This window comes from Azolla caroliniana, unplaced genomic scaffold (genome assembly GCF_043228905.1).
Source record: "Azolla caroliniana isolate FFs.n. ecotype wild unplaced genomic scaffold, voAzoCaro1.0.p SCAF_1, whole genome shotgun sequence".
In the NCBI taxonomy this organism is placed as follows: domain Eukaryota; kingdom Viridiplantae; phylum Streptophyta; class Polypodiopsida; order Salviniales; family Salviniaceae; genus Azolla; species Azolla caroliniana.
This window is the reverse complement of record NW_028230436.1, coordinates 2,596,851-2,609,648: the sequence shown is the minus strand read 5'-3', so window position 1 is coordinate 2,609,648 and position 12,798 is coordinate 2,596,851. Positions and strand designations below refer to the sequence as shown.

Below are 12,798 nucleotides of genomic sequence, written 5' to 3'. Positions count from 1 at the left end.
TAATCTACGTCGTATTTATTATAAGAAAATTCTTGTTTTTTTTTCCCCCAAAAAACCACTACTTCGCATTAGTTAGCAAATAGAATACAACAAAGTTTATCCAAATCCACAATGGGATCAACATATACAACTTGGAGAAACAACTCCAAAACTATCAACCAAAAACAACAAAAAAAACTCAACCGATCCTTAACTCAAGCAAATTTGAATTAAACCCTATTTTACCCCGACTCTAGAACTCCTTGATGCACGTTTGTGTCAGCTATACATACATAATTACAACCCATGTACAATATTGGGAGACATTGGTGGAAACAGCCACCTAGGTGCTTGGTAATTCCACTTAGGCCTGGATGAAGATTTGACTAACATGGGAGAGCTACTCCATTTCAGTAAGAACTTTGACCTTGCCCTTTTTGCTTCTTTTGAATCCCCTTGAATCGAATCATACCAACCGCGCAACCAAGCCACAAGATCAAACCAGATATTTAACATCATCTCCCCGCATGAGATCTTTTGCTGTTGAAAAACAACCTTACAACGCCTGATCCAGATGTGCCAGGCCGTCAAACAGGCCACCATAAGCCAAATCTCCTCAAAATTTTCAGAATTTGTGCCTGGTCTCACCCCATCACATTGGAACACGCCACCGCCCTGCACTATAAATCCATGTCCTTGTGGGTTTAACTGTTCACCCCAGCTTTCCCCTTTTAAGGACAACCCTTGTATTGAGCCCCATACAACGTTCCCTCTCACACCACAGGCTGCCACGATTCGAAGGCTTCTACTCCAAATGCTAATCGCCTCTGTACAATTCCAAAAACAGTGAGAGATTGATTCCAAAGCTTGTCCACATAACTTACAGCTAGCCTCACCACCACGGGAGCTCAACCACTCGCCTACATGTACCGCCTTGTGGCTAAGAAGCCACCACCAAGCCTTAATTTTTTCTGGCATATCCAATGCCCATAGTCTCCTCCAAAACGACTTCAAATCGTCGTCTGAAATGCCTTTATCCTTCCAGCTGTTGCAAATCATTCCAGCATCCACGGTTTTGGAGCCAACGATTCGTCTTCCTAGCTTGGTATTGTATTCAAAAAACTTTTTCAAGTTTTTTGTTCCTGGTGTCTGCCACCAAACCTCCAATGGGTCTCACTCCAAATCATATAAGGGCTTATTATCGTAAAACCATATTTTACACTCATGATCCAGTGTCTTAGGGTCTGGGTTCAATTGCCACCACTTACCCTCCAACACTGCCATCCACCTACCATCATCTGTCAAAGAACTTTGGTTACCCCACAAACGATCCTCGCTAGTTGAGCACCTACCACGGATAAGTTGTGCGTCACCCTCACCTACAAACCAGCCCGACCAAACTGTCTCTTCCACATGCAACTTATCCAATCCATCAACAACCCCATCTATCAGTTGGGTTACCTTCGCTAGTCTTCCAGTAATCCTACAATTAATAGTCTGACCCGTCCGCCTCTTCATGCTGAAAACCTCCCAATCGTGTACTGACCGAATCGTGTACCCTAGCATCTTCGCCAAGGCAAGTACTTTTGTTGTCCAAGCATCTTACCATCTTCACTTCTAATCTTAGGGTTCCAAAACAACGGTTGTCGTAGCTGTTCATCCAATGTTTTCGGTTGCATTAAGACTAACCCTTCTCTTAAACTTGACCATGCCTTCATTATGGCGTGAACCACTCTATCCTCCATGCTAGCCGGTTCTTTCAACTTTAAAGCTGGGCTGAACAACCACCATGTATTTGCCTGCCAAGGACCACCATTCCTAGGACACCAAAGGTAAACTCTATTCCTAAGGAGCACCTTCCACAATTCTGGTCCGGGTTGCAAACTTCGCACTAAAAGCTTACCAAGTAGAGCCTTACTTTGGTGAACCGGATCCACTAGTCCAAGTTCTCCCTCATTCTTTGTCTTAACTAAACAACCCCACGCCACTTTAGCTGATGCATTTTCATTGTCTCTACCCGACCACAAGAAGCCTCTCACCATTGCCTTAATATTTTTTATGCAGGCTTTGTCTAACATCCAACATGCCACTGGATGCCACATGGTGCCCAACAAAATATGGTTCACCACCACAACCCTACCAGCAAGGGAGAGCTTTATTGATGCCCACAACCGAAAATTCCCTTTCCATGATGAAAATGCCCAAAACTTATAACATTGCCTTTGTATGGAAAATATATAAAAGATTTATGCAACATTCATCATAAGAGAATTTGTGATGTTTTTAGACAAGATTCTGCATAACACCAACGATTTTCTATTAACCCATGTATTTTATAACTTGAGATGGTAAGCTTTGGATTTTGCATGCTCAAGTTATGGAGGTTTCTTAATGCAATGATATCTATTACTCTAAATAAAAGCTTTCTCAAATTATCTACTTTTTTTTCAACAAACTCCATTTCGGAGATACTGGAAGAAGCTGCATACAACATGGACTTGAGACGGAAGTTGCGGTTGCAACAAGTCACAAGACTACAAGAGGAAAGAGGAAAGAGGAAGTGGTTTTGTTGGTGGCAATTCTCCTTGCCTTCCTATTCATTGAGCATGGTTTAGCTACTAACTTGTTTTAGTTTAAAAAAAACAATTATGCAATAGGGGCAATCAAACATTTGACGTATAGGAAAAATGTGAGTATAAACCAAAGATAGAAAATTAAATGTTGAGGAGTTTATGTATATGGTCACACTCCAATCTTTCCAATGCTTCAATACCATTTTTTTGATGAATGCCATGTGATATGAAGTTTGGGATACAAACCCTTTCTAGATTATTACAACATACATAATATCGATAAGCAGTGCTATCAACATGTCAAGCACAATATATCAACATGTCAAGCAATTGTGCCGCTTTGTATGAGGTTTCTTAGAATGTAGTTAGTGTTATTTCCTATGTATTAATAGTGTCGCCTTTTTTGCCAATCGTTAAGTGGATATTTCTAGATGGATTTACACCATGGAAAAATCCCTAATTAACAAGCATATGTTAGTGAACCATTGAGAGAATGTCCATACTCATGAAATGATATCAACTATTGATAGAATATCTTTAATTAATCAACGTGCGATGGTCATACTGGTAGATTAGTTGGTTCGATGGTGACCATGTTCAACCCCTACATTTTATAGTGGCATTTACTAAATTAAGAGAATATTGAGAAAGTATAGACTCAAACCCAATACCTAAATTTAGTTGTCTAACAACTTATCACAAGAGTAACCTAATTATCTTGGTTAATTATGATTAAAAAAACTGACACAAAATACCTATAACAAATAGGGGAAGATACAATAGTAAGCGCAAAACTAATCATTTAAATGACAGTCAATCTATATGAACACTTTCTAGAAGATGAGGGGCATGGTTTATATACCTTTATCTAATTCTCACTACTTTTCATGGTGAAGTAGACATAACCCAAGCACCATCAATAGAAATTGTCCAAGATTTATGACCCAAATGCTTTGTCAATTAGTAAGTCTTTGAGTATGATGCATTGGATGTAGTTGTAATGCAATTTAATGTGCGTGAGGAATAAAAGATTCCATGGAGCTAGTTGTGCATTGGTAATGTTATCATAATTGTCACATTAGCCATCGATTGAGATGTCATAATTGTCTTTGATAAAGATTCACTTGAGCCATAATATAGCTTTAGAAGGAACAACCCACTGCTACATTATGCTCCACCGCTATGTTTGGCAAAGTCACAATTGTTGTTCCTTCATGAGACGACATTGCTAGAGAATGCAAAGCCCGATGTTGATCATCGAGCCATCAACTCAATTGACGTCTATGTTGCATTCAATAAGACCAAGGCTCACATATTTAATTAGAATATGTCACATTGCACATTGTCACTCGCATATTGTATTACTCGCTTAACACGATGGACTCTCATGACATCACTCACTTCAAAACAAACATACTAATAAAGAAAAGCTTGTTAGTCGAGGAGTTGCTTCTATGCAGTAGTTATATGTTGAGGGATTTGCTAGACTATACTAAGTGAGTGATACAATTTGTGAGTGGCTCTGCAAATTGTGAGATACAACTAAGTGGGAAGTCTAATGTCACATAGTGCTACCAAGTCTAAGTACAATTCTCATGGATTTAAAGAAGATAAAGATCAAGGAGCGCCACCAAAAGATCACTAGTAAACTAGTTACTATATATGCATAATGCAATCCCTTCTCATAAAAAGAATTCAGATGAAACAATTGGAGAAGCAAATAGGAGCCAACTTTTACACAACACCTAAGACAAGCTAGGAGTTGTGCCCTAAGTTGCCAATGTTGGAATTCCAAGGTATGAATAATCGTCCTTGTTTGAAACCAAAGATAAACATTCAATTCAAACATGATTTGGGATGGTAAGTGCATCAAAGAAGGATCATTTTTGTCAACTAACCTCTTCTATCCCATGGGCTCATGCTCATAGGAGATCAAATACATTGTTCTAACACAATCCTACCCGATCATTAATGTACATCAAATTCATGAATCATGACCCAATCTAATGCATCAGAGCATAGGGCTAATGGAGCCAAGTATGATAATTAATTACAATTTTGGATGAAGGATATAAAATATGAAAATTTAAACATATTTAAGATGTTTGATTTCAAATTTCAATCCATGACACTCTTATTTTGTGTAAATACTCTTACTACCAAGGATGAAACTCTTAAAATCAATCAATCAATACATATACAAATAGCCATCATCTAATGGATCTAATTCATCAAATTAATCAAGCTGCTGAAAAGATAGGCATTTCACAACTCTATGATGTATAATCATTATAATGAACAGATATGAAGGAAAGGATTCTAACACACACACATGCACACGATTATATGTGCGTGTGTGCGCGCGTGTATACCAATCTGGCCCACGAGAAATTTTCCAAAATAATATCAATTAGCCTTTATAGTCTTCTCCTATAGAATGATTATATACACAATATAAGTTTAATCTACATTAAGCATTGTTAGTCATGTATGTTGTTTTTTAATACAATAAAATGGCAGAATAATACGCCCTTCCATCGCAGCAAATTCAAGCATTCGTCTAGGCACCATGAGTAACTCAACCAGACTTATTGACAGTGTGTATTTATATTATTATTGCAACATAATGATCTATGAAGTACATGATTAAATGGTTGCTTGTTATAAATGGGGATGATCAAGTCCAGAGCTTTTGAAGTAGTAATAGTACACTGCAGCTGCCCAGGTGGCACCATTTCAATCCTGCAGCATAATTACTATGTAACTAAAATTTAAAAAGATGAGGTTGATCAAGATCCACTAATTGACTACAGTGAGAAAAAATGCTAATTACGAATGTCTTCTAGAACTTGGTGAATCACGAGCTAAAATCTGTGACTAGTATATATTATAACATTTTGCTTGCTCCAAATTGTTCATACAAACTAGAGATCAGATGTGTTTCAGAGAATGCAAAGAAGCATTGTATAACTACATGCCAAGGTGCTGTTGGTTACCTGCAATTTCTCCTAGTCAGTTTTTTGCCACAACAATATTCAGTTGGCGTTTATTCAAGATTTTGGTCTAGTATGCACGTTTCCCTGTAATGTGTAGTCCATATAGAGTACTCTCCCGCTCATTCCATGGCTATCTATATACATTTTTTACTGCAATGTCAGTTCACCCAAAAGTGGACACTACTAAAGTGCATACCAATCTTCCTAAACGTCCTTTAATCTTAGCGTCCATTTTTCTCAATCTTGACCATCTCAACCTTAACCTTGCTCTTAATCTTCTTGATCGTAAATATTCAATTTAATTAATCTTGCTGTGCTTTTGGTTAGAATGTACAAAAAATGGCGAGAATGAACAAAGAAAGGAAGAAATTCACCTGTGAAAGAAGAAGAAGAAGAAGATGGTCCATGAATCGTAATACTGTCATTGGAAGGGAGACCGGCGAGGAAAGCCTTTCCTCTTGTGCAAACGTTTCTTCACATGATGATGAATATAATTACTGTACTGTGAAGATATTGCTGGAATATAACCCGTGGAATTCGATCCTGTCCTGAAGTCATGATGATCATCTGTCGTTGCAGCTTTAATGGAGATGGAGATGGCGGGAGGAGACGAGGAATGTTTATTAGAGTAAACACAATCCTTACATTGTTCAGCTTTAATGGAAATCTCAGCAACAGAGCTAGCGTTAATCATCATTCTCATCTCCTGAGCATTACTACTGCTACTCCTCGCTGTGCTCTTCCTTAACCTAGCTCGAGATTCCATAGGGAGCTCACAATCAGATCTTGGTACACCAACACTAGTCTGCATTAATAAATTACTTGAGGATAGATCATGCTGCGGATTAGAGCAGCGACCACTGATTACCTGAGCTTCTAATGACCTGACAGTATTGATCCTCTTCTTCTTCCTACTCCCCACGGCATGATTATCTCCCATGGCGGGCTCTGCAGAATACGAAGTTGATCTTACCATCACGTTTCCATCGACATCTTCTTCGTCTCCTTCTTCTTTATCAGGACTAATAGATTTAACCTGAGAATGTACAGCAGCAGCGCTGGCGCGAAGCTTCTGGATATGACAATTCAATTTACAAGCAGAACCAGAGATATCATTGGTGCAGGATGAGTTCTTGATATATCGTGGAGGAGGTGGACATGAAGATGGTCTTCTTTTTCGAAGAGGAAATAGAGCAGGTTTCATGTCATCGATCGAACCCGCTGCACAGGAAATCTCCTTGGGATAGATGCTTTGAAAATGAGTACAGTTAGATGAAGAAGAAGCACCATATCTGTCATACTCGAATGCAGCTGCCGAAGATGAAGAAGAATATGGGTTTGCAGAACTAGGTTGAAGAGAAAGAGACAGAGACGATAGAGACGAGACTCTGTTGGATGTAGTATTATATCTGACATGCTGATCATCAATGTTCTTCGCGATGGATTCAAGCTTACACTGAAGAGAGCAGAACTTCATGGAATCAGGCAAGGTTCTGCCACAGGCAAGACAGGAGGCTTTAGAACCCTGATCAAAACTAGCTTTAGGCGCATGACAGGCCTTACTGTTAGGGTTAGAAAGGATATAGTCCTGGAAAGACCGCTGGCGAGGATGGTCATGGCTATGGCTATGGCTATGGCTATGGAGAGCTTGACTATCCTTGGAGACCGAGGCTGTGGAAGAAGGCCGTTTGCACAGGAAGACGATCTTTGCGTTGTTGATGGTGTACTGCTGAATCCCTGTAATATCGACGTGCTCTTGGATGTCTGTAGCCTTAATGGCGTTTGACTTGGAAGCTCTACGGACCTGGAGGGTGCGATGGCCGTCATGATCTCGTTTCAGGCCACGAGGACAGATCGGGCCGCCCACACAGTCTATGCAAAACTGATTCTTCTCCAACCGGTTCTCTTCGCTCTGATTGACGTGGACTTGGCACTTCGAGAAATAGCTCTGACAGTTCACGAACGACGCGATCCACACAGGCCCTAACCGAGACGATCGATCTTCCGCCATAGCTGAACCTGAAGGAAAACAAGAAGAAGAATGCGACGAAACTCTCGTGACAGACGTATTATTACCAGATGTCTCAAATTTCACACTTTTAGCTGAAAGATCACTCGGCAAAGGCGAAGTGGTAGCAGAAGCATTAATGGTAGTGGAAGCACTAGGGCTCGCAGATGAAACTTTGACGAAGGAATTATGGTTTTCAGACGATGTACGTGCAGGAAAAGGTTTTGCACATATTTTTACGTTGGCGGCGCAAATGTGGTTTTCCGAAGCTGCACATGAAGGATTGGCATTTGCAGATATGATTGTAATGAAGGAATTATCGTTTGAAGAATCTTTCATGGAGAAATGGTCAGGGCTTACAGAAGCTTTACTGGAGACATCTTTAGGGTTGCCAGAAGCTGTAATGGCGGCATTTTCGTTTGAAGAACTCTTAATGTCGACGTTAGGGTTTGCATACGCTAATAGAGCGGAATCTGCAGGGTTCTCAGAAGCTGTCCCGGCGGAAGTATTAAGGTCTGTGGAAGTTTTAATGGAGAAGTTGGAGATCTCAGAAGCCTTGGGTGGACTGTTAAGGCTAGAAGAAGGTTCGATGGGGACGCTATTAAGGAGTAATGCAGAAGAAGGTATGACGAAATTAGGGTTAACAACGGCAGGAGTGGCGGTAGCAGATATCCAAGGATGATTGGTTTCTTGGTCACATCCAATATTATCGCCATAGCTGCCTAATACCCCATTAAAGCTGCTACCGCGGCTGCCTCCTGCATAGCTCATGGCAATTGCCGGAGACTGATGAAGAAGAGCTGCATGGACATGGTGAAGGTGGTGGGGAAGGAGCAGATTATCAGGGTTAGGGTTCTCGTCTTCTCTACTCTTTGAAGACCTGATCAATATATTCTTATCTGTGATGGCAGGGGATGGTGCAGGAGGATCAATAGGGCCAAGACAGAGATGAAGGGAATAATCAGCTGCCATACCTAATTCCTGCATCATGAAGGACGGCTTTTTTAGTTCAGGGAGATGAATATCAATCAGAATGAAATTATATACAAAGTTAGGTAGGGTTTGAAGATGACGTGCCTGCACATCTCAACCGAATTAGCGGGCAGAGGAGCCATTATTTAGAAGATGAAGAAGAAGAAGATGATGATGATAATTTAGACGAAATTGAAGGATTGACAAATTAATCAGGTAATGCATAGGCATTAAATAAAATTAGAGGAAGCAGGAGAAAGACTGCAAGGACGAAGGATTAGAAAGAGGGGGAGAAGAAGCGAAGGATGAAGCATGAATCAGAAGAAGATTAAAGAGGAGGTGGGGTGTAAATTTTAGGGTTTTTGTTTTTTTTTTTTACCTGCGCAGGCTTTTGTTTGGGAGAGGAGAGAGAGAGAGAGAGAGAGAGAGAGAGAGAAGGGGGGGTACTGTGGTTATATATTTATTTATTTACTTATTTATTTAGATAATAAATCATAAAAGCAAAAAAAGAAAATCCAATTCTTTGTCCGCTTTATCTTGGTTTTAGATATATATATATATATTTATTTATTTATTTATTTACATAATAAATCATAAAAGCAAAAAAAGATAATCCAATTCTCACCTCGGTTTATCTTGTGATTTATTATTAATGGATTAATAGGAAGGGGGATAAAATAGAATAGTAATAGTAGTAGAAGAAGAAGAAGTGTTTGGAGTGAACTGCTCTGCTCTGCTTTTTTCTTTTTAACCCAAAAAGGACCGAGAAGGCAGCTCCAAAATTAGAGAGAGAGAGAGAGAGAGAGAGAGAAGAAGAAGAAGCGCATGCAAAAAGAGAACACGCTCACACAAGGATAAAATACATATAAATTTATAATATATCAATTAAATTTCAATCCGCTTTTGCGAGAAAAAGGCTCCTAAAGTTTCTACGCCCAATCCTCTTTGCTCTCTTAATTTGGCCGCATATATGCATGCATAAATTACCTTATAAGTTATACCCATCGCAGGCTACCATTATGGCCCTCGGACTTTTGAGGATTATCACGATGGCCCCATGGCACCTTTGCACCAATGTCCTGTCATGAGAACGCGGTTTCGCTCAATCATGGCTCACCCCCTCGGTTCAGTAGGCAGTTTGCTTTGCCTAGATGTGTGGTTTGTTTCATGTCTCGCATTGTTGTTTGAAACCAAGCCTACAATATATACTCCCTCCTGCAAAATCACGAACAAAATCTTTGCGCTTCGAATAAAATCTTGAAGGAAAAAGCAAGACCTTTGAACTTGCTTTCGTTATCATGGCTGAAGTTGCTCTGACCAGCAATAATACTACTCGGAGTTCCCTTATGGAGGAAACAATAACATCATTCATTTTGTTACAACAACATAGATGGGAGGCTTCTAGGTGGGTTCATTGGGCATTGATGAAGAAAGGAATCAATAAGGCATTTTCACTCTAATAAAATTACAATGAAGTAGGGTAATCAAATTATCAAATGCACATTGTATTGTCAAGGACATGGTTGCTAGTAAGGGTAGGGACAATACCTTGGGTCTTCAAGAATCAAACGTTGGACCTACTTATTTTCTAAGCATTCTTTGCTTCTCAACACTTCCATTATTTTCTTATTGCATTGTTGCTAGGAAAAAATGTTTGAAGGTGGACATGTTCTAACATTCACGAAGTTGACATTTGGCTTGTGCCCAACCAATCACATGTAAATAAAGCCTTCTCACATTTTTCATCTCTTTCTACAACCATTAACTTTCTACTCTTGTTCACACATACCTTGTTCACTTATCCCATATCATTCATCACGTGTGAACATGTTAATTTCCACTCTTATATCAAATTGTAATAAGACACACCTATGGCTGACAACTTTCAAAACCTAGACTAGATTAGCGACACATACTATCAATCCTAAGAAAATTTATTTGATGGCAAGGCTTTTGAAAAGTGTGCTTCCATTGGAAATTCTAGAGTATAGTGTGATAAATCAGAAAGGATGGATAATGACTATTCAAATTAATGAACAAAGAAAAGATCCAAAAGTGCATAATGCAAATTTGTACAGACAATAAATGTTATACTCTCAAATCATGTCGTTTTGCTGTATAATAAGCAATAAATTGTTGGCCCACATCTAATTAAAATTTGGCTGGTCTCTACATCTTTCACATCTCATATATAAACATTTTTTTATGAAGAGAAGAGGAGAGAAATTCTGTCATGAATTAGTTGAATTATGAGCATAGATGCCATATGTACACTATGGATTAAAAAAACCCTTCCTAAATTTCAGACTGACCTCTTGATTCAAAACCAAGCTTACAAAAAGGCAGGCACTGTCATTAAAGACATACAGCATTCCTTCAAGAGAATATGCTTTTTATACTAATGTGTTAAGAGATTGATTGCAAACAACTTACAAACTTACATAATCTTGCTCAATCCTTTCACCAATTAGAAAATCATGATGCTGTGAACACTGTCCATAATTGACAATCATTCAAGGTTCGTGAGCCACAAATATTGTGAATGTACATCATAAAATCATAGCATAATCACGTGTACATAATTGGATTATGCCAATGCACCAAAATTTTCACATCTTTCACTAAACCACCAAGACTACAAAAATAAAAAGTTTTAAGCTGTTTTAACAAATACTTTGCTGAAACCAACACCGCTTTCCATTTCATAGATTGCCACTTTATATCAATTTAGATAACATTATATAAGTCACTCATATACATACTCTGATGAATATTTGCATAAACTTGTTTCCACGTTGTCGATACTTTAGCTTGATGAGAAGATCAATAGATGAAATGATACTCTAACATGGCCAATGCTTTCACTTGGGTGTTCGACATATTTTTGATGAAATCAAGCTTCAGCAAGCTCATCTTCATCAATAGGATATGCTTTGGCCTTTGCCTGATTAAGAGCAATCAGAGACTCTTTCTCCATATCCCCTAACATGCTACAGAATCCATTCAGATCCTCAACCTCTTCCTTGAATGATAACCGAAGTTCTTTAAATTCCCATTCCGGAGGAGAGATTCCTTTCTTCCTGAGTTTGGAGGTTACATCATCCCCTTGGCTGCTTGTGACTTTGGCAAGGAGACTTACACCCCTTCTATCTGCAGCAAAAAGGAAAACGTCCTGCATAACAGAAAAGAAGAAGGAAATGGTTAATCCATAAGTTGGAATTTCAGTTCTAAAGCATTCTTCTTTATGCCCACTAATAACACCAATGTTTTGAATTGGTAACAATGCAACTGTTTAAACTGGAATGCAACGCCATTTGTTTGGGAGAATGATGTAACATAATAAACCATAAGCCTTATCATTGACATTTGTTTGGAAGAATATTGTAAAAAACATTTTAGACCTATAGCTTTAGATTTGAGCCACAACCATAAGCTTTGCTATTATTTGGTTTACTGCTATATAATCCCCATTTCAATTTGATATAAATGCCATACCCATTGTGTAAGACCACTGAACATAGACCCAACACCCAATCATAGAGATTCAGCATGACTTGCACCGAAATAGAGTTGCCCTACATTTTCTAGGCTATTAGTTGAAGGGGTTGTAACCTCCCAACCCCATGCCGTTAATTCTGCCCTAGTCATCCACCATAAATAGCCAGGATATACACATTGTTAGGGTGTTGGCCCTCAGTGTTGATGCAGTATAGCCAATAATATTGACATAGCTTCAGGAGCTGTACAGACAGTAAGTAGTTCTCCCTAGCTCTTCTCTCGTACATGTTTGGAACTTCCTATCGAGCTACTGAACATACTAGCATTTGAAAGTACTAGATATTGCACTTATCTTTCTAGAAGGAAACTAGATATTCATCTCCATTTGGATAAGGCTTCCTAGCTAATATCTCTGGTTATAGAAAGGAATAACCCAAATCAAGAGCCTCCTTCTCTTCTCAATTCAATATATATATATATATATATATATATATATATATATATATATATATATATATATATATATATATATATGTATGTATGTATGTATGTATGTATATATCTTGACACCAGCACCAGCACAAATACTCTAATCTGCTTAACTGAGTTACTTCCAGAGAATAATACCTCAGCCAAGTATAATGCTTAATAGCGATCAACAAAGAGATACATTTAAATACACTATTCCAGATTAATTAAATGATTACCTGAACTTTAATACGCAAAAACCACGCACATAATAGTTTCAAGCCTAGTCGTCTGTTATAGTTTT

General features: G+C 38.6%; 1 protein-coding gene across 1 annotated transcript in view; it reads right to left on the bottom strand.

Moving 5' to 3' along the window:
• Nucleotides 1-11,399: 11,399 nt before the first annotated feature.
• LOC147868286 (uncharacterized) overlaps nucleotides 11,400-12,798 on the bottom strand; it is a 6,373-nt gene continuing 4,974 nt past the window's right edge. Inside the window, exon 10 of the mRNA XM_087317488.1 lies at nucleotides 11,400-11,700. Coding sequence (XP_087173614.1) covers nucleotides 11,422-11,700 — 279 coding nt within the window. The 3' untranslated portion in view covers nucleotides 11,400-11,421. The remainder of the gene's footprint in view (nucleotides 11,701-12,798) is intronic.